This window comes from Pygocentrus nattereri, chromosome 9, assembly GCF_015220715.1.
Source record: "Pygocentrus nattereri isolate fPygNat1 chromosome 9, fPygNat1.pri, whole genome shotgun sequence".
Lineage (NCBI taxonomy): Eukaryota > Metazoa > Chordata > Actinopteri > Characiformes > Serrasalmidae > Pygocentrus > Pygocentrus nattereri.
The window spans coordinates 8,704,404-8,728,084 of NC_051219.1; the positions used below are offsets into that span (position 1 = coordinate 8,704,404).

Here is a 23,681-nt window from a genome sequence, read left to right on the forward strand (position 1 = left end):
TTATTGCTATGACTCTGACTCTCACACTCAAGAACAGCTTTTAAACAGCAACTGCAAAAACAGCGACGATGAAGCAGCACCAGTAAATTCAGTACGGCGCACTGGTAGACGCCGCTGAGCGACTTTGTTTTAGATAAACGATGCATAAATCAGCAACCTGTGAACTAACAAAAGCAACAGTTCCCCTCGAAAGAAGACGTGAAGCTTGAGAATGAGAGGCTACTTTTAAGAGGAGATACATTTAGCCACTGCTGGCGTCCATAAATTTGGACACTGCATTCAGCCTGTTTTTGACCCGCATCCCAAGTTCATGTGATTCTGTGAAGTTGAATTACTGAAAGTAATAAATGAATTCTGATGAATTCTTATTCTGTCCTCTGATATCGCTACAACAAAAAGTACTGCTCTCAAAATGGAAAAAAAAACTTTCTAGGGTCAAACCGGAGCAAATAATTGTGATGAACTGTGATTACAGCAAACTAGTGCGATTCATTTCCATCGACTGCAGCAAACCAAGGTTATTCATTTGCTTTTGATCATTTGACACCCATAATTATAACCAGTGGTGTCAAAATGTGTTAATGCCATAATGCATACAGCTGATACAGCTTAGTTTGTCCACTCAAACAGTTACAGCAAAGTTTTAGGGGTAAGTAGGGCGGAAGCGGTCAGCTTTAACTCACCTCAGAGAGCCGGGCTGCCTCTGCTCCGACTTCATAAACACACACAGCTGACCAGGAGGAGAGAGAACGTACAGCTTCAACCTGCAGAAACACAAACACAGGGTTAAAGCTGCATACATCGCGTTCTAACACGTACGTAAGTCCGCTGCCGGTGAATGAGGGCGGGTGAACGAGGGTCTCCTATGCTTTGATTTTTAATTGAACTGTGGCTGAAACATCCCTGACTTGGCCATTCAGCAAAACGGACTAACGTTGGAGTTAGTCACATGACTTTTCTGTTGTGGCTGCCATATTTGGGACAGACTTTCTTGCTTCGCTGCTCCACATGAACCTAACTAGAGGCGAACATTGGCTAAAATTACTCTCTTTACTTTGGAAGAGAAAACCGGGACCTCGACCAAGTCCATAAAACAGTTGCCCCTGTACTCCTGGTCCAACTTAAACTAGTGAAAGCTACCGAATTTGCTTTCTTGACCTTTATATTTATCTCATACACAGTCCCTCTCCAAGTCTTTCAGGTGAATCATTCACAAAGCACGGCAAATTGAAGGCATCAGCGCAGTCACTGATTCGGTCCTCAAAACGGTGGCGACACCCGAAACGCGAGAATAGCGGCTCTGACGTCTCACACACCTGAGGAAGAACCAGTAAACTGACCACTACTACAATACAACCCGCCCACATTCAGAACAGAGGATGAAGTGTTTTGCTTTTCAGAGGAGAAACCGTTCTTCCACCAAAAGAGAAACACAGTCATATGATTTCAGAAGTGCATGTGATCTGAGCTGTTGCCGCAGGATAAAGCGATCGGCGGCCGTGCACAGCTGCACGATTCTCAACCTTCTGAGGAAACGGGAAAAGTGAAAAAATTTAATTGAGGTCTTTATTTTGGCCGGTTTCCTGATTCAGGTTTCGCTGAGAGTAACCAGTCTCGCTTAAACAGAGAAGAAAAGCCACTCTTTCCTCTGCGCTGCCTGATGTAATTCTGTAACTTTGATGTCTCAAGAGTGTGAACACTCCCCTTTAACTCCCTTCAATAGAACAAATCTTCACATGCTGCCGAGAGCCGAGTGCTGCTTCAGGATGCTACGTTCGTCAGCAGGGCTGGTAATGACTACGGAAGCCCAATTCAGCAGAGATGTGAAGTCGTCCAGAGTGGTCTGATGTGAAATGGCTCACTGTAGAGAAACTTACAGACTCTTCATAGTGGCGGTGATGGGAACCAGGGGTCGCCATGACTACAACACAAATATAGACATTTTATTTACCACCCAGAACCACCAGAGAACCCACACGAGTCTTCTGAGTGTTTATTTGTAACGTTGATGGTAAATCAGAAAGCGCGAGTTTTCTCGTGGGACTTGTGAGATGTATATATCTGTATATATCCCTCCATCATTAATAGATTTTAAAAAGTATATCATTTCTTAACTCTCGCTAAAAGCAGTGTCTCAGACATCAGTCAGTGTTTCATATCCGTTTCAGGTAATAATTTCCTGTGAGGGAACTTTTAGAGGTGGACGTCTGGTTCCTATCACCACCACTGTGAACAGTTCTGACTAAGTTTCTCTAGAACAGAGTGTTTCACACCAAACCGCTCTGAATGACAATTAGCTGAAAGCCGCTTGTTCTCCTTTGCTAGGTTTCCAATGCTACACTCCTACCAACCCAATTACGCCACTTGGGTGCTGCTGATTTGACTCCTTACACCATTTGCATCCTTAAGAACGTGGATCACTGAATCTCATATCGCTGGAATGATAAATGTGATCGGGTCCGAGTTTGGTGAAAGTTTTCTGTTTTCACTGCTGCACTGAACTCTTCACACTCTTAGCAGGGATGCACTCTCGCTCAACACACGTCAGTCCACTCCGCTCTAACGCACTACAGCGGCGTCTGGAGGCTTCACCTTGGCCTTCTGGAAACACTCGACCCCACAGTGATTCATCCTGGAAGAACAGTTCCTTTCCTCAAAGCCTCGCACATCAGCGCAGGCCAGAACCACAGGTGGACAGGTGGAGCAGCAGGACGCTCCTGACAGACGAAAACCGAATCATTTCTCAACCATACGGAATGCGGCTCCCCGGCCAAGTTACATAATGCACACATAGAGAATAATAATAATAGAAAGCGGTTTGGGCTGGGAATGAGTTTCAGCGCTTAATGAATTCTCCATGCAGCCTGAAACGCATTTAGAGCTAAATTTGTCTCTTTTCGTCAGTTCGTTTTTACTTCATTTGTTTTCCGCAGCCAGCACGAGCTGTTCCAATAAAATGGTTTTTTTTTCTTCAGTGGAAAAGTCTTATTTAATCAAAAAAAGGCATGCGATGTCATGCCAGTGTCAGTTTCAGCATTCTTCCTCAGCTTCCTTTAATATCGTACAGAAACAACAGATATAAAACCTGAAATATATAATAGGACCATCCCTTTTATTAACAGCATCGTTTTATTTATGCATTTTTGTAGTTAAAACCCTCAAAATACTCAGAGTGGTGAAGGCTGAAGCCCACCTGCAGCCCATCTCGCTGCATGTTGCTCTGATAGAATCTGTGATTGTAGACCTAACATTCAAATAAAGTTTTTATATATCACTTAATGAGCAGCAAACTAACAAAAATCTATGTATTAACATCACACACAGATTCAAAAAGAAGGTCCTGCTTGTGTAGGTCTCAAAAGCAAAATCAACATTATATTGACGAAGATGTGATGACCATCACGGATAATTCACTGCCATCCTCAGAACGTGCATCCTTCACCAAGTTTTGACTGAGTTCTCTTTGAACTCTCTTTCAATCATCAGATTCATCCCCTCGGGGAAGGGATCCGAAGCACAGCCCATGTTACAGTAGGTTCTTCTGCATGTCGTGTGCAATTACACATTTCCACCAGAGAGGTCTCCAAATCCCCAAATCCTACATAGTGCAGCTTTAATGAGGCACAGTATTGAAAGAAAGTTACACTGAAAGTTACACTGGTGGTCTGACGTGAACACTGACAGGCTGATCTCTGACAGCATCAAGGGGAATTACACGTCTACTGCTCAAAGTGCCATTAATGTCAGCTTTTATCTTCGTTTCAACACAATCATCTCACTAAAAACTCAAACCTCACAGCTGTGTCTTCTGGGAACGTCATCACACTCTGCTCTCGGAGGTCGCAGTCAACAAAGCACCACCACAAAAGCTCCAGGCGAGACAACAGTCAAAAACCGAGTCGAAAGTGGGTCGACCAGAACTGTGTCCAGCTCTGATCTGCTGCTGATTTCTTGACCTATTATCACATAGTTAGATTTAGGAGCGTGGTGACAGCCCAAAACCACAGAGCAATCTCAGTTCTATATTTACGCCCCGAAGCAGCCGCTTTAACGAGACCTGGCCTGCGGACAAAGCAGCAGGGCGTAAACTGCAGGCGTGTAAGCAGAAAAGCTCCATAAAAAGGTTTCTTTTGTCCTTTTGGTTTTCTTTTGTTGATCTGACAGCAATTCGACACATAAAAAGCACTTTTCTCCACGGCTGTTTCACTCGTCCACTTTTGAGGGACAGATTTCAGCAGCATGTTAATGTTTTCTTTCCATCCTTCTCTTTCTGTCTTCACCACCACAACTGTCTTTAATTAGTGCTGTACTGGATCAGTATCTGCACTGACACTGACCTTATTAAATGGATCAGGGCTGGTATTCACAGAACTTCTCAGAGTAGGGCGGCTGATTTCTCTGCTGTTTACTATGACTTTACTGACAAGAACAGATCCCAGGTCAACGTACTCAGACACTCTGAGACACTCTACAGAATACAGGCCCAGATGTCGGGACAAGAAGAGAAGAGTATGAGAATAAAAGCAGGTACAGCACAGAGGACAGAAAGAACAGAGTTTCATGGTGTTACCTTTGGCGCTTGACTGGGTCTGATTCAGTGGGGTGGATGTAGTTACTGAGAATCTGCTCAAGAAGCTGGTCTTCCGGCACCCTGCAGAGGAGAAAGGGCCTTATTTACACTTTTGTAAATACGTTTTTACAAACAACGTTTTCACACAACATGCCGTTTGAAAATACACCTTACTTCATTTATCTAATTCACAGTCAAAGCGTTAGTTTAGTCACGTTTCAGTGGAAAAAAACATTCAGAAGAAAATTATCCAGAAGAATCACAAACTAAAAGCATCACTACAGCGTCTTTTTTTACCTCTCCCAATTTTCTCCCCAAATTCACTCACTAGTTAGGACTCCTCCAACCCCACGATACCACCAGCGCTTGGAGGGTGAAGGCTAATACAGGCTTCCTCCAAGACCAGAGAAACACCCACCGCATCTTTTCAAACTGCTGCTCACGCAACGTCATTGCGCAGCTGAACACGCTCGGAGGAGCACACTAAACGCCAGATCTGTTACGTCACCTAACAGACGCCTGTGCTGGCTAGCATCGCGTTGAGTAATGGGGGGAGGGGTGGGCACCCAACCCACACAGAGAGTGAGGCCAATTGTGCTCTCTTGGTCTCACGGCCACGGACGGCTGTAGCATCACTAGGATTGAACTCAAGATCTCCTGACGACAAATTCAACGCTTAAGACAGCTGTGCCACTCTGGAGCGCCATCACTAAAATTTTCAATGTACAATGTCCACACTTGTCCATAAACAGCACATTGTGTGTTAAAAGGATAGAGGACACGTTCACTTATTTACACTTAGAAAACCTTTGCGCATGACTGTATTTACTATATCTTATATGGAGCTGGATTTACTAAGAGAGAAGCAGAGAGGCTGACCTACCTGTCAGTGTACTGGGCACTGCTCTGGGGGAAGTGCAGCTTCAGGTGCCAGTACAGCTTCCGCTCTCTGTAATACACACACACACACACACACACACACACACACACACACACACACACACACACACACACACAATGTAACACAGCACTGTGGGGACATAGACACCAAACATCTCAGAAACATCCTGGAATCCAATCAGAGATCAGTACAGATCAGGACTTTGACATCAATCCTGTCTGCAGGCTCAGATCTCACAACACAACCAATACAAGCAGCTGTTTCTGCTGACTGAATTTCCTCATTATAAATGCACCTGAACATTACGATGAGGACCACATTTTATACTAAACCAGGAACAAACACATGGAAGGTGATCCATACCTGCTCGGATGATTCAGGAATTAATCCTTTTGTTAGATCTCATTTTTTTTGGTGAACCAGTTCAAAAAACAATGCTATCCAAACTGAACGAGAGATTTAGGCACCATATCACTGCATTCAGTTAAACAGGGACAGTTCTGCTCTCCTGGACGTCAGGCATCGGTATGATTTGTTGAATTATTTACTATCTACTACGAATGATTCAGAATCAAGTATGAATCATTCAGTACGATCAATTACTTACAGTCTTCTATGAATTATTCAGTATGTACTATTAACGATTCAGTATCTACTATGAATTATTTAGTATTTACTATGAAATAAGTAACTACTATAAATCATTCAGTATCTAGTATGAATCATTCAGTGCTTACTATGAATTACTGATTATCTACTATGAATTATTTAGTATTTACTATGAAATAAATACTATGCATTATTCAGTATCTAGTATGAATGATTTAGTATCTACTATAAATTATCCAGATCTACTGTGCAACTACATTGTAAGATCAGTAATTATCAGAGCAAGGAACTGAAGTGTGGACCATGTTTTTAACTGTTTTTGCTATTTTAATATCTTCCTTTTAAATGTATCCAAATATCCAGATAAGAATACATTTCAGATAAATGAGAAGGTATAGCACTCGTCACATTAACTGGCAAAAGAAGGTCCATACCTGGATCCATACTTGGGCATTGATCTTTGTGATAAATAAGATTTTTTTTGTGAACGAAAGAAATGCCATCAAAACTGAATACAATATTTATGCATTATATCTATATTTCACCACTATATTATTATATAGTGGTTGGTTAGTGTAGTGGGTAGCACCTCTGCCTTCTACGCTATAGACTGGGGTTCAATCCCCTGCTTAGACAAGCTACACCAATAAGAGTCCTTGGGCAAGACTCCCAACACCACCTTGGCCTGCCTGTGTAAAACGATCAAATTGTAAGTCGCTCTGGATAAGAGCGTCAGCCAAAATGCTGTAAATGTAAAATGTAAATATCACTGCATTCAGTCAAACAGGGCCAAGTGGATCTCAGGGCCAATCCTGGACTGGTATAAGTTGTTGAATGTTTTAGTATTTATTATAAATGATTCAGTATCTACTATAAATTATTAACTACTTTGGATTATTCAGTATCTATTATTTATCATTCAGTGTCTGTTATAAATTACCCAGTAAATACTATGAAACTACAGTGTAAGATCTAATTATCAGAGTAAGGACCGAAGAGACCCTCAAACAGACCCTTAGTTTAAAAGGTTAAAGGCCTACTTTAAAACAAAGAAGAACAACCTAACATACGCCATCATTCAGTAAATACCTGACGTATCGATAGACTTCTGTTCCTTTTTTGGGCAGTTAACAGTGCTTAAAGCCATTAGCTGGGAGGACGATAGGCTGCGTCATCTGAACAGAGCAGCTGTGCCCCCCGAAATAAGGCACTGCTCGGGAGCACACGAGACAAAATACAGTGGACAGAGACTGAAAACACTAATGAGGCTAACAGTGACTGGAAACCTATTTGAGGGATACAGAGAGGTTGGAAAATGGTCAGAAATGAATGACCGTCTTTGGTACATGAAACCACACAAACTCAAAAGGCTTCAAAACTATGAGCCGCTAAATATACAGGGAAATAACCCCAAGCTGACTGGAAGAAGATGCTTCACGCTCTTCACGTGCATCTCAACAGCCTAGCGCTGCCAACTGACGTGGTTCCTCCTCATGTTCTCCAGCCTGCCAGGCGCCTAGAGGGCGTGGGGTCCCAATAAGTCACATCTGACTGCCCACATCCAGCTGTCTAGAGCTGCTGCTAATGTGTGAATCCAAATGGAGAGCAGTTGAAAATGAATGAGCCTCTAGAGTTCAATCACCACCATGGGCACAACCCCACCACCGTCATCACTGCTGGCAAATAAGCGCTATTGTGTATGGAGGCCTAATAAGACAGTATGGATGACGTCACGCGAGGGAGCTGGCACCAAACACATGGAGCGGTTCACAGCAGAGGTACAGATTAAGTACAAAATGACTGTAGGACATGGTCCAAATCATGACAAGCGCGAAATCACTCCTCTAACGCAACCAGCGTCTGACATCAATCTTCTCCAGGCTCTTCACTTATGCCAGAGCAACTGGCAGAAACAGTAAAGAACCACCTCAATTGCAAGGAGAGCCAAACAGCCGACCACAGGCATCATAATAACGCAACAGCCGACGTCATCGTAATGTGATAAATAAATATGATCTTAAGCATCCCATCAAATTTTTATTGTATTGTACAATTTCTGTTGGCTGCTGTGTTTACTGCATTACTGGATGCCCAATGTTTTTAATATACTCTGGGATGACTGTACTGTAAAACAGTACTTTCAACTTTGAGAGAGAGGAGAAAATCAAGCTGCTCCACATCTGAAAACATCCATAGGTGTTTGTCCATCCTTCCACTGTGAGAAGACCACTCAGTGCTGTGAATCTGAAAGAATCTGTAGTTGATCAAGAAGAACCTCACTGAGAAAAGGAGATGGACACGCCAAACAAAGAAGCTCAACAATGGACTGACCACCCCAGAGTCCAGACCTCAGCACCACTGAATGGGTTTACATAGAAAGTGGTTTTGCACCTCATAGCAAAGAAATGGAATGGGATGCCTGCACTCAAATGTTGGCACGAGGACCACGACAACAACAGGTGAAAACTGAAGACAGTCAGAGCTTCAGCAGGGCTTTCAATTTTTCCAACGCTTTAAGATTTAAGAGCATGGAATATCATGTGGAATATCCAATGGAATATCCAGTTTGCCATCAAATGACTACCACTTATGTGCCTTAATGTCCGATTGTTCCTCTTAAGTTCTTCCAGAGACAAACAGTGTCACCTTCATCTCCTCTATTCATCAGTGAGGGAGCAGAGAGGCAATGCGACAGAATAGCTAGAGGTCAGTCATTTCCAACGACAGCTGGGTATTTCCAGCAACAGGTGAACGCTGGTGACGCAAAATGGGTGGAGTCAGCGATGCGAAGTTGCGACAAAGTTTAACTTTATACAAGTAAGTAGCAAAGTGACGTGGCAACTACCAATAGGAACTAAGCATTGAGCAGCGTAGTATGTGCTTTATCTCCGCCACTATGAGAGGGTACGGCCCTTTTTTGGTTCCTAAATTTGGTTTATATTTTTAGTGGGAATGCATGCGATTTGGGCCTGGCATCTATGAGACCATGGCAAAGAACCGTCAATTCAAGTTCAGACGTGCCCACAGGCGATGAGCGATCAGCAATTTGGGCAACAGAATGTAAAAAGTTATAACCAGTATGACTGCAGAGCAGAGAGTGGAACAAAGAGTGGAACAAGGTCTCATTAGGTTGAATGGGATTTCTGCCAATGCTCTGTAAAGCCTGACCAACCTCTTAACACCTATAAACCAAGGTGTTTGCGAGTGGAGCATGGAGCATGCACAGGTAAACAGATGGATAACATATGATAAAAGAAAACAAAGCTAAAATCCGTGGATCAAGACAGGGTTGAGTTGCACATTCCTACAGACCCACATCACCCAGTCAGTGCCTGGCTTTGGCCACAGGAGCACATGCCAGGCCAGATGGCAACATTACACAACCCGAGAATTCAGCCTTTGTTTCTACTTCAGAAGAAAACGGAGCCGTCCGGGGAGATGAGGGGTGAGCATTGCCTGATCCAAATCGTGATCAAGCTTTGGCAGAACAGTCAGTCCAGAATCCACAGCATGATTCGGCACTGGGCAATAGGAGGGAAATGGTCTGAGCAGCGGTCGGTTAGACGCTGAAGGGGATTCCCTGTGCAGGTGTGAAGGTATTCCAGCGTTGCACTGCCTTCAGGCGCAGGTATTTATGAGTTTGCTCGGGCTTGGCTGTGGCTCCGCTCCAGGGAAGAGGGTGGGAGGCCTACGGAATGCCAGGTGCAAAGAAAGGCATTGTTTCGGCTAAAAGGCGAATGGAAACTATTTTTTTTTCCTTGGATGGAAAAAGGGCTTAGGCTGAAAGATGTTTGGTAGTTGCTTGAAGGCGAGGTCAGGACGCATTCCAGTAATATCAGTCTATCACCATCAAGATTCAGCTTTGAGAGGGCACCAAGGAGTTTTACCAAAGCCTTCACAAAAGGCTGAAGGTCAAGTAGTGGAACACTTGAATACCTTTAGGGTATAGTGGAGGACAAGTGGATGCCTTTAGGGAACAGCTTGGTGGAAAATCAAATACAAAACAAGCTTAGAAGCCTGCGATGGACCAGTGACCTGTCCAGGGTGTTTCCTGCCTGCTGCCCAATGACCGCTGGGATAGGCATCAGCACCCCTGCGTCACAGAGGGATAAGTGGCTTAGATAGTACGTGTGTAACAGCAAACAAAAGTCAGACAAAATTCAGTCTATGAAGCTGGTACTACTGGTTTAGCTGCGTAACATACGATAGTCCATTTGGTGACACTTTATCTGAACCCTGCTACATACACCTCACATAACCATGTCATGTCATGGCAGGTGTCAAATGCTGTGATGAGTCGTTATGACCGATTCTGTCCAATAATAAAGTATAACCCCATTAACGCCAGCATAACTGAGATCAGTTAAAGTGGAAGTTAATTAGAAAATGGAGTGCTTGCTCTCGATGAATGGTGGGGGTGATTTTGATCAAATCTTCTAAATCTTCTAGTCTTCTAAATTATATATGATGAACTAACAAGGTTTAAAAAAAGTCGATTCCAGTTTGACTTTAATAACGAACTAGTCTGAGGCAAGTGTACGATAATTTAGGCATGCAGTTTGCACGATGATAGTTACTGTAAATGATCCTTCATTTCTCTGCAACTTTTAGAGCACAATTTCTACTTATTTGCTGAGTTTTACATTGGAAAAAATATAAACTGTGCCATAATTTTTGTACAACCCCCCCCCCCCCTTAGTTAAATACAACATTGAGTAAACGTGCATTAAAATAATCACTGTAAAACAAAAAAAAAAAAATCACTGTGAAACTAATCTGTAAAAAAACTGTAATTTGCCTTGGGGTGCCCAAACTTTTGCATACTGTAGTTGCAGTTTAAAGGTTTCACTCTATGTGAGGTTCAAGGTCATCGGACAGTTATCTCAGGCCTCCACCGGTATATGGCACCATAAGTTGGCCTTCAGTTGTTAACAGAAGGTAGGCCTTGAGAAAAAGTAGAAGAAAAATAATCAAAGGCAGATAAAATAACCAACAAAGAAATGACCTCATGCTTGAGTGATTTCAAACACCCTAATAGTAGACCTCACTTTGTACTACAAGCTTACTTTGTTCAGCTTTACTGAACCTCGCAAATTACTGCTCAAAGCTAATTCCTTAATACTTTCTTAATGTCAGTGCAAGCACATTTTCACATTATGAGCCAAAATGTAAAAGGAATGAACGAGCAAGTCAAAATAATTATCTTTTTTTCAGGGGTTAGACAATTTTCTCCCTGGTTTAGTCATTGCTAATTTCACCAGCCAACTCGATCTCGCTCCATCACTCACAAGCTTCACCACATCTTGTCAGACTACAGCTAATGCAATGTTACTGGGCAGCTCAACACGCTTGGAGGAGAACACTAACTTTGTTACAACATCTAGCAGCTGCTTAGGTTAACTAGCATCATGCAAAGTAACAGAGGAGAGGCAGAACAACTCAGAGAGAGCAAGGACAACTACTGCTCTCCCAGCCACAGATGGCTATGGCATTTCTGGGAATGTTGTAACTCCCAACAATAGGACCAAGGCTTAGACAGCTGTGCCATCAGGAGCCAATTATCCATTTTTATCAGCAATTATAGCACTCATGGTTACATAATCGGACGTAGGGAGTGTAGTTCATGAATCTGCAGTAATAGTAGTGCAGTAGTGCAATAACCTTAGTTTCTTCCTATGTATTTTGCAACAGTGGTCGCATCTGAAACCCACAGTTATTGTGTTCTGGCTTTAACTCTTAATACGTCAATGATTCAAGGGTTTATTGATGAAACACTGTGCTTGAATCATTTCATTGTCACTTTATCCGCTCTAACTTCATTGGTTAGTTATTAGATATTACAGCAATGTGAATGGATAAAACTCAGGACGAGCGAGAGAGAGGGAGCCCTCGCTCATGCCATTCTTCAGCCATGCTTGCTAAAGAAGGTAGTAAAATCCACCGAAAGTGATAAAGATCCCAATAAAAACAATTTTCTGACAGGTCTATATGTGACTCAGACTCACTCACTCACCCAAGGCAAATCTCCTACATTTTCCATTCTGCAATCGCAAGCATGACACAACAGAGGACACAGGAAGTCTCTTTTATAGTTATAATGGTATGTAAAAGTCAAGCTTTAGGGCCAAGGTCAGACACTGATGATCTACGAAGAGGTTTTCCTTTTCGCAATACTACTTACAAGGGAATCAGGTTTTATTGCCCACAATTTCGATCCAGGACATTTAATATTTCCCAGATTCCACTCTGCTCAATTCAAGTAAATTCAAGTTGGAAAAAAACTCAAATCCAATTGAAGTAAAATATGAGAGGGCTGCCAACCGCTTTAATACAATTCAGGTAAAAACACATTTAACTGAAGTTTCTCCACAATTAAATATCTGATTTCACAAAACGTGCTAAACATTATAACTAGTGAGGCACAGTTGGAAACATGGCCAAGAACTAACTAATACAAAAGCAGGTGCTGAGAACTTAAGTGCACCCTAGGCCTTGCCGAGACAATCGCCCGTGGCCGAGGTTTAGAGAGCCAGAAACATTTCTATTGCCATAACTTGGCAAAGAACCTGCGGCATTATGCCTCCTCTCCAATGTCGATGACATGTTCTCATAGTCTTCAGAACACCAGAGAAACCAACATACAGTTTCTGATTTTTGAAGCACAGAAGAAATGTTGAAATAAAGCTGAACTCCACAGGTCACTAAAGCGAGACACGTCCTGGATCGCATTGCTAACCTTCAGGAAACCAGAGATACGGACCCCAGAATCACCAGGCTCCTCACCTGTCGTCTACTCTGAAGTGTCCACATCATTAGTGCGGCTAGTTGACATCAAGCGTAGAGTGTCATTGCCGAGCAGCAAAGCCAAATATTTGCCGGATTAATTAAAAAAATAAAATAAAATGGATTTTTTATGTATAACGTTATTGTAAAGTGAGGCAGAGGAGTCTGTTGCCCTGAGGCAACATCATGCAACAGAGGGTTAAAGGACAGGAAAGTTTTGGAGATTTGGTGGAAATGTGTAACTGCACACAGAATGTGGAAGAACGTTTTGCAACGTGGGTTGTGCTTCAGAATCCTTCCCTGAATAGATGAATCTGACCTAAAGAGTATTGAGAGAGGAACTGCTTGAGTTGGACCTGCTTTATTCGAGCCCGTGCATATGACATGAAAAAGACCTCTAGTGTAAAGCCTTCTCAGAAGAGTGGAGGCTGTTACTGCAGCAAAGAGGGGCAAACTCCCATTTACTATCCTTCATTCCAGAGGAAATGCTGTATGAGCAAGTGTCTATGACTTTTGGACATAAAGAGACAGGAGAGCTGATCTGAACTGAAGCTCTGAGAAGTCAGAGAGCCATAGGTTCAGTGAACTTATTCTCCTTCTGCTCTGAATATGAAAGTGCCAAAACTCAGTAATCCAAGCTAGAAAGAACGTGGGCGTGTATGTGTCCAGGAGACAGGGACCCCATGATCAACCAGAGCTAAACACTGACCAGACAGGCAACACAGCAAGGACAAAAACACCCGTACTGTTTGGGTGTTCCCACACTGGTTTAGACATGATGATCTCTCTTCTATTCCAGTTCACAAAAACAAAGATAAATAGTGACAAGCAAACACAAAATCCTATTTTTAAATGATTATTTCATTTACTGAAGGAAGAATGCTGGTCAGCCCAACCTGACCCTATGTGAAACAGTCACTGCTCCTTAGCTACTAAATTTTTTTTTTTCCAGTTTTCCTAATTCAAGTGACGACAGGGTTTAATTTCACTTGCCACACCCAGGCAAGATCACTGCCAGACCTGCTGAAACATCTAAACATCACTTAGATAGATCCTGTCTAGCAATGTGAAGCAGGATAGGAGAGAAGAATCTAGAAGAGATTCAATTACAGATGTAAATCAATGTCATTGCGATCTACCAGTCTGGAAAAGGTTACAAAGCCATTGCTGAAGCCTACCAAAATTTCACCAAGAGCGCATTGACGACTCATCCAAGTGGGCAAAACAGAACACAGAAGAATATCTGAAGAACTGCAGGCCTCATTTGCCTCAGTTCAGGTCAATGCACACAATTCCACAACAAAAAAGACACTGGGTGAAAACGCCATCCATGGAGAGTTGCAAGGCACAAAGCACTGATGATCAAAAAGAACACAAAGGCTCGTCTCACATTTGCCAAAAACATCTACAAGACCCCCAAGACTTTTGGGATAATATTCTGTGGACTGATGAGTCAAAGGCGGAACTTTCTGAAAGGCATGGGTCCCTTTGCATCTGACGTAAAGCTTATACCACAGTCCACCATCAGAACATGATACCAACAGTTAAACATGGTGGTGGTAGTATGGTAGTCTGGTGCTGCTTTGCTTCTGCAGGACTGGGATGACCTGTCATAACTGATGGAACAATGAATTCTGCTCTCTATCAGGAAGTCTGGAAGGAGAATGTCCACTCGTTAGTTTGTGACCAGAAGCTCAAGTGCAGTTGGATTATGCAACAGGACAATGACCTGAAGCACAGAGTCAAAGTCGGGACTTGAATCCCAGTGAGATGCTGTGGCAAAAACTTAAACAATCAGGTTCATATTTTGAAAGCCCTTCAATGTATTGAATCAAAGAATAAAAAACAAATTCTGCACAGAAGTGTCGGCCGATAATTTCCTGATTACCACCAGGTCAGTGCTTAATGGAGTACTAACTGCTTTATATTCCTGATGTCCATGGAGTATTATCTGTTTCCACCTTTGAAAAGTGACCATTTCTTGAAATTGACATCAGGAAGGGAAAAAACCCTGACCTGAAAAGATCTAGAGACCCACTCCCATTAGAAGCCCCCTGATTGGTCAGAATCTCAGTCCTAATTGGTCCAAGAGCTGTTAATGACCCGAAATCCCAAACTTAACCAGCCCTGGAGCGAGTTAGATGTGCAGTGCACGTTGTTATGGTGACGCATTCCTGTAAAAAGTAATCTAATACCCAGAGTTAGCACGAATTAAGCTTAAAGTTAGTAAGAAATCCTGCTTCGTGAGGCTTCTTGGACTCTAATCAGACTGAAAATGAAGAGGAAAAACACCACAGAAAAAAAGAGGGCGGGTGATTTAATGCTGCTGTAAGTACAGCAGCAGTCCAGCCATTTATCTTCCATAATGAAGCTCTAATTTTCGAGCGAACTGGCCAAGACAGCGCAGCTCTGTTTGGCCTGCTGCTGCGCAATACCACAGAAATGATTTAGCAACAAAACTTGAGAGAAGTAGGACACAATAAATAACCAGAGAGTACAACAAGTGCCTGAGAGAACAGCGCAGAAAAAAAAACAAAAAAAAAAAAAAAAAACACAACAACAAAAAGACCTAAACAGCAGTGACCCCTGACCTAGAGTCAGGAAAGTGGCATGTAACGCTATGCAGAACTCAAATGGGGGAGGTAGTGGGATGGAAGTAGTGGGGGTGAATTCCTTAGTCATGCTACTAAGCTGCTACCAAGAAATGCCCATTCAGCATGTAGCAACTGCTAATACAAATACACACTTAATAAGACAAACCAGAGGATGTTGCAAGGAAAGAACTGACTGAAAAATGACAACTCTGAACACTGCTCAGTGGCCAGAAACCTAAATATTAAAGAGCCATTTTATCTTTTCTACAAAAATCAAACCACCTTGGGAGAGTCAACATTTTATGTCCATTTACCATCTTGGCTGTAAGTATGTCTAAGCATGTTCTGATGTCCTAGTTCTGGCTAAAAATACAAGATGAATAAAAACACATGCATACTTTTCTCGCATCTCCAGCAGGAAACTTTTACTGAAAAGTAGAATGTCCCAGAAAATGTCTCTTAATGTTGGACTTTCTACGAGGCTGAAGTTGCTTCCCAATCGCCAGCTTCTTGTTCAAACTGTCCTGTTCCAGAATGTAACCACTGCACCATTTAAGGTGGAACGGGAAAATTCAAACAAGAAACTGGTAACTGAGCAGCGACTTCAGCCTCATGACTTTTTACTGTTTGTCAGTTTCACATGGCAGTTTAAACATATCAGGAAACCAGCTGGAGCAATTATAAAAGCAAATAAATGCATTCATCTCTAAATTATCGATATTCATCTTGAATCTCTCTCTGTGCCTTTTCGTTAGCTACTAGGTAAGCAAGATTGTCTGCATTGCTATGTTGACCAGTAGCCAATCTTCAGGTTTAAAGGTTGATGAATTAGCAGTTAATTCAAGATTTAAGAGCATTTGTTGTTAAAGCTGTTGAACGATCAGCAGAGCTTTACTTTACTGCAGAGGAGGATTATTTTATTTTGCCACCAAATCTAACTCTGCTCTGGTGCAGCAACAGGGCAGTAAGAGCCGCATGTTGCCAACCCCTGGTCTGGATGAATCTAACTGCTGAAGTAAGCATCCTTTCAAAGATTTTGTGGATGCTCCCACTTGTTTCAAACCAGGAGCACCAGTGCTTCTTGGCAAAAAGCTTACCGGAGAACCTTGATGAACCTTGCTTTTCAAACGGCTGCCTCTGAAATCTTTGGAAAGCTCAACACGCTTGGAGGAGAATCCTAACTGCCAATTCACAGCAAGAACAATTTTGATTTCTTGGAATTCCTGGCTACGAGCAGCTGTGGCATCGCCAAGGAACTGAACTGACGATTTCCCGACAACTGGTCCTAGATGGTTGCGCCACTCGGGAGTCAAAATGAGGCCAAACTGAGATTCCTTCATAATTCAGAATGCTTTGAGACAACGTTCATAATTAGTGTACCCAAGTTTCCATGACCTGTTAAGCATTTTAGGTTTGTAGCTCTGGTTCAAAACTAAAGAAACATGCTAAGCATGTCTTAATTGTTTAAATATTATATTTTGGCAAACTGCTCCTCACACAAGAGAGGAGAGAGGGGCGTAATTTGAGGATCTGGTTGGCTTTGCAGTGCCTAAACACAGATACGCTTTTTCTCACATGAACAAACAAACACACAGTAACATGCCTCGGCTGATGGGCCAGGCCTTAAAGCCCGCTGCCGCCAATGATGATGTGTCTCTGGCAGCGTGATTATGTGGAGAAGCATCTGCAGCCACTGCAGCCCTAACATCTGCTTTTTATATTATGTACTGAGTACATTCTGAAACTGCTGCTGAGAGCCATCCTACACCTCTCTCTCCCACCCTCTCCTGTTTTCTGCACCTAGAAGCCCTAATCTCAGTCTAAATTACATTGTCAGTGTGGATCTTCTCTTAAAAATCCATTTTAGCTCTAGGCCTGAAGAGGAATTTCACCCAAGAACATCTGATGAGGGGTATTTCTCGTCGCTCCTGTTAGAAGTCTCTCTGATACAGTAGCTCACGCCAGTGCTATTCTGGGAAAATTGACGGAAAATGAACGGAGGCTTCTAGAGTTTCGCAAGTTGTTTTTTGCCAACAGCATGTGTGCTTCTGCACGTGTAGTCCTGACGGCCTTTTCCTTGATTTACTCCCTACAGCTCTTCAATGGTCTTACCTGCTGTGAAAACACTGCCAATGCAACATGACAGGTTAGTTTCAGCTTTCAGAATTACAAAATATGGGCCTGTCCTAAAACGTGCCCCAAGCTCTGAGGTCCTCCTCAAAATCTGTACTTTGCTGACATCAACTACATGCAGATGTATAGTAGGATAGAGCAAGAGACCAGGTTTAAAAGTGTGCATCTGAGAGAGATTCATGCATCGAACAGACTCTACATGCACTGTACCTACTTTGCTTACCAAGAGTGGCTCACAGCTATAAAGCAGCTCAGTAAATTAATGATCAAATAGACTTTAACTAGCACCTTACTTCCTGAAAGGCTGGTCAGACAGCTGTAAACAAACCCCGCCATGCTGATTGGTCCTCAGCTGTATCTTATCTGTTAGCTAAGAGTCCGCTACTAATGCGGCCCTTGATGAAGGCCTCAACAAGGGCTCATAGACACTGCTGAAGAGCACCGGTTCGAAAGCAAACATGAGGACTGTGATGCCGTACGGTCCTTGTAGGTAAGTGCAAAAGAGACCCGTTGGGCTTCCAGTGTGCCAGCTGGGGTTGAGGGAATTTCACCCTCTACCTGAATATGGTGTGCAACACCATATTAATCCATCCAGGGAATCAGGAGAAACCTCGAGCGTAAAGAGCAAGGCTGAAAACCACAACTGAACGGCTGGCCTTCGATCCCTCAGACGACGGACATCAACGGAAGCTGTTTTGCTAGCATGAGTATCCCAATGATTGATTAACAGCTTAGAGGTTGGTAATATACTTCGAAACAAGACTTTGCTCAGTCAGAGCTGTTATTCAGCAGGTTAAAACGGGAACCTCTGGTGCTCTTCCTCACTCAGGGTGCTGGAAATGATTGGAGTATAACCGCCATTGCATTTCTTGCTTCTCATGCACTTCTTATGTCTCAACAATCCCTACAAAAGCCTTTCTGCGGTGTAGAATCTCAGGAATGTTAAATGCTGTATTATTATCTAATGCTTTATTGTTCCTTTCGTGAAAAGCACTTTGAATCGCCACTGCGTATGAAAGGTGCTGGACAAATAAACTTGCCTTGCCAAGTTCAGGCGGCACTATGCACAGCGGAACCCATACATCAACAGCGTCCACAAACTCAGCCCACTTGTCCGAGCTCGAACTCATCTGGAGAAGTCTTCCAGACTGTTCACGGAAATGATGGACTTTTTCCTCTTTAAGCCCAGAAAGCATAGAGACCAAAGGCCAGGTATTGGTGACAGTCTTGCACATTTGTGAAGGTACAATTAATGTAAAATTTGAAAGATATATAAGCATTTTGGGGTAATAAATCGTTGCTGAACAAAACCTCCTATCTCCAAAATGGTCACTTTACAGGAGAAGGAAAAAAATACTTTACATTTGATGCAAGTCAATGGAACCAGACTTGTTTCGACATGATTTTGGGCCGTTTCTTTTGGTCCATTCATCATGAAGTTTAAACACAAAGGAGAACAGGCATTTAGGTCAAAAACTAAAAAAAGGACAAAACTAGAGATACAAGATTGTCTTCAGAGCGTGGGTGTTCGACTGATCGGTCAGTCCCTCTTTGAAAACAGGTGGTGCATTATGAAGCAGAACACGTCAGCAGAGACCCTGTCCAGTTTCACTGACTTGTGTAACAGAGAAATGAAAAAAGTCTCCTTTCAAAGCTGAACCAGTTTGTCTTCTCAGTCCCCAAACCATCATCCAGTGCTGTTGCAAGGAATGTGGTTGGAATGTGTTGCAGGCATCATATTTGGAATTAGTATTCATTTACAATTGGTTTGTAATGCAGTGGCGTCTGAGGGGCTGAAGGTCACAGGCATTCAGTTGTGTTTTCTGGCTTTGCCCTTTACACACAGATTTATCCTGATTCCCTGAACCTTTAGATGTTATTATCCACCGCAGAGGGTGAACTACCGGAACTTCTTGCAATCGATTGTCGAGGAACGTTGTTCTTAAACCGTGGCTTTATTCGCTGATGTATTTTTTGGGACAGTGGCAAGGCTCGACCCATCCTTTGTTGTTGGAAAAAAACTAGGTCACTCCTGGCTGACCCTTTACGGAAGCATGATTGCATCACCTGAAGATTTCACGATGTTCCTCATCTTAAATCGCCTCAACACTGAGGAACTTGCTACAGCCATCGATTTCAGAATGAGCACATGCTTACAAAAAACATAAATCTGATAAGATAAAACATTAAATACAGTGGTTTTATACTGTTTTCAACTTAATACAGATCAAACAGGACTAAGCAATCTGCACATCCGCACCGTCCCAACTGCTCTGGATGTGAGGTTTGTACATGAAATCCAACTAAAGCTCCGACTCCCAGAGAGGGAGATTTGCACATATGAAGGCTGCCATTCAAGCGTGTGAGTGCGTCCGTGTGACATCAGCGGCGTGTCTCCAGATGAGCGTCCCTCCCTGCTGAGCGTCTGTGAGTCTGTCTCCACTGACGAGCCTCGCTCTCGGACATGAATGCAGGCTTTGTGCTTCATCCCACCCTGCACTTGTCTGATGAGGTGTGCGGCGTTTTCCATTTCTCAGCTCACACCGACGGAGGAGTTAGTCTGAGTGGAGATCGGGACACGGAGGGGAGGAGCCATCCAGAACACTCTAGAACCCTAGCACTTTAATGTTCTAGAACACAACATTTCAGGCCACATCATCAGAAAGACCTACCGTGTGCTTCCACTCACTGGCCACTTTATTGGAAACACCTACCTCATACATCCACTCACTGGCCACTTTATTGGAAACACCTACCTCATACATCCACTCACTGGCCACTTTATTAGAAACACCCACCCTGTACATCAGCTCACTGGCCACTTTATTGGAAACACCTACAATGTATTCCACTCACTGGCCACTTTATTGGAAACACCTACCTCATACATCCACTTACTGGCCACTTTATTAGAAACACCCACCTCGTACATCAGCTCACTGGCCTCTTTAATGGAAACACCTACAATGTATTCCACTCACTGGCCACTTTATTTGAAACACCTACCTGCCCACTTTATACTATCTGAAAATGTCCAGCCAAGAGCGACTCAGAAAATTTCGTGATGAAAGGAAAAAGAATGACTGACACAAACAGATGATCTACACCTTCTAACTGCACACCAGCAAGGAGGAGCTACCACAGAGACATTTCTGATAACATCACTGAGATTGTACAGTCCATCACATCTATTCACTGTACAGCACGTAGATCTACACGACGCCGTTCGTCTCTTTAACGCCACTGAAATCAGCGGGGAGTTACGCACAGTCAGAGGGTGGGCACCATCTCGGGGGCTTCGCTTTCAGGAGCTGCTGCAGGAGCATGTAGAGCATGTAGAGCATGTAGAGCACCACAGTACAGTCTGCAGCTCCACTCCTGATGACCGCAATAAAGCAAGAGCGCCCCCCAGTGACCCAGCCCTCAAACTGCGCACCTCTGCCTTTCTCCTCCTCTCTTTTTAAAGCTCTTTTCAGACTGGATGCGTTCATCAGAGAGACGCCAGTTAAAAAACATAGAAACGTACACCACTTCTCAGTGATGAAAGTGACCAACGGACATTGTCGACCACTCGCTGCCACCCTAAACACATCAGGCTTGTCAGGTGAAGGCTTGTGAGCCAAAGCGCTGCAGAGATCACATTTAACACACCTGATCAACTCAGCAGCTGATCAGAACGGCTTCGGCGAGTTTACCTGAGAGCGAAGAGGGAAAACGTTAATCTCTGTGGAGCTACGGCTCACCAGGACCTGAGTAGGACGCCCAGAGACTCACACTTTGATGTAGATGGAGGTGTTCTCTTTGCGTCTGGTGAAGGATTTGGGGAGGATCTTCAGGTCGACCTTGGCTGCTACTGCGTTCCTCCTTACCAGCTTCACCTTGAAGAAGGGAAGAGAAGAACAGATGCACTCAATGCATTGCTATTATTTGTCTGCATCTATTAAATAAAGAGCGACACAGCGGAGAGAACAGACTTACAGTGGTGCTGTGTTGAGGATTAATATGCAGGAGCGAGTCTCTGCTGGGTTTGTCTGCCACGCGAGCCGTTTCCTCCAGAAACCTGTAGTCTGAGAAGGGCAGCACCAGCAGGTCTTAGATCTCCTTTAGTTTACATGGTCAGTTCACTCAGAACACAGCAATAAATACGGAATGGATAACAAACAGGCTAAAAGGACCTCGTACTGCCTTATTCTATGCATTTATTGGTTGGTATTGTGGCCAATTCTGCACAGTTATCTCCTCAAAGTGTCAGCACAGTGGTTTGAGGGTTTGAGACGTAAACAAAGCTATTCGGTGGTTTGATATGAAGCAGTTCATTATAGAGAAACATGCACGGTCAGATGTCTTCACAGTGGTGCTGATAGGAACCAGAGGTCTTACTGTTATTTATCAGCTGTGCATCTGCACAGTTCTTACACATAGAACCTGATTCATCACGTGTTCCTCGTGCCCAAGAGCACATGCATTCAGAACGACCCCGGACTGCGTGTATTCGGAAACCCAGAAATACCTGGTGGTAGACAAGTGTAACTGCATGTACACTGATCAAAAGACTACAAAACTCCTATTAATTACCAGCTATTTCAACTACGACCGGTGACTGTTGTGCTGTTGTGCTCACACACTGTAAAGATATGCTGCGTCAACCTAAAAACACTTCTAGTGATAGCAAACAGTAAAAGCACCCAATCCAGATCTCAGACACACTTCCAACCCCGTGCTGTGTCACAGACTGACTGTGATGACGTTGACGGTGGCCGACCTCATTGCGCTCGCAGACTGATGACGTGTCATTTTAGCTTTTAATCCAGTTTTTTATTTCAGAAATTCAACGTGAAGTAAAATGTTACTTAAATATTGTTAACCATCAACAGTGAACCGTTAGAAGTGAACACGTTAGATTTGACGTTCAAATTTAATTTGTACAAGTTTAAACGTATTAATTCATCTCCTACATCGTAAACTTTACGTAATGTGTTTTATATGCAAGAACATTTTTTAAGGTGCAACACTTTCATTCAGGGAGCTTTAAAGAGAACCGCTATCTGAGGGGTGTTCCTATATGTAAATGAGCCTGGCCATGGAGAGGTTTATCCCCGTTTACTGCCTACAGCTGCACGTTTTTGATGAATGTGAACATTTGATAAATGCCCGTTCACTAGTGTGCACTGGTGGTTCTCATGCACAGATATAGATAAATGAGACCCCAGGGGTCACAATGTCTGCAGGACTACGCAAAACCACCACTGAACCGGCATGTTTCTGTATGTAATGTTGATGAAGGTAAAATTAAATCTGAATAAAATAAGTTTTCTCTGGGGACCGTTTGGCCTTACAACACCCTGCATGCATCCGTTCACCATGAAGAGATGTTTTACACCAAAAACCCTCCTGAAAATGATTGTAAAACAGTGTCTCAGACATCAGGCAGTAATAACTATCTCCGAGGGAGCTTTCAGAGGTGGACGTCTGGTTCCCGTCACCACTACTGTGAGCAGTTCTGACTCGGTAAGCTCCTCCAAACAGAGCATTTCACACCAAACCGCTCTGAACGACTCGGTTTACATCCTAATGACCGTTAGCTAGTGAGCTGTGAGGCGCTGCCTCGTTTAACTGTGCGGTCTGCGTCGGTCCCGTCAACACTGGCCCTGTCTTGTATGTTCTGATGACTGGAGGAAGGTCCTCCTGTATGTAAGACGCGAGTGGTCACCATTGAGCAGGTTGATTTCGCTGAACTGAGAGAGACGAAGGAAGGCCGTCTTATCCCGAACGCCACTGCAGCCCGACTCATGCTTATGCTGCTTCACACAGGACAGACTACGGAGAGCACAGAGGGACATTTGAGTACATTCAGCACCGTGTCACTTCACCACACAGCACAGACGGACTCACAGCTGTATGGAGTCTCTCACCTGCAGGAGAACTTCAGGCAGTTGGGACACCTGTACTTCGCCTCCTCAGCTTCACACACATCACAGCTGTGGAGATGGAGAGCTCACTGAGAACACTGGGGTTGACTTTAGTTTAACAGAAAGTCAAGCGCTCTTTATTACCATTCCTCATTAAGACTTACAGAACAACAATATCACAG

General features: G+C 43.4%; 1 protein-coding gene across 1 annotated transcript in view; it reads right to left on the reverse strand.

Annotated features, from left to right (window-relative positions):
• Positions 1-23,681, reverse strand: part of znhit6 (zinc finger HIT-type containing 6) — a 41,587-nt gene that overhangs the window by 16,305 nt on the left and 1,601 nt on the right. The window contains exons 2-8 of the mRNA XM_017721112.2: positions 23,503-23,568; positions 23,301-23,407; positions 21,569-21,657; positions 21,365-21,468; positions 5,454-5,519; positions 4,571-4,651; positions 684-764 (exon numbers count right to left, since the gene is read on the reverse strand). Of these exons, the coding sequence (XP_017576601.1) occupies positions 684-764; positions 4,571-4,651; positions 5,454-5,519; positions 21,365-21,468; positions 21,569-21,657; positions 23,301-23,407; positions 23,503-23,568 (594 nt within the window). The remainder of the gene's footprint in view (positions 1-683; positions 765-4,570; positions 4,652-5,453; positions 5,520-21,364; positions 21,469-21,568; positions 21,658-23,300; positions 23,408-23,502; positions 23,569-23,681) is intronic.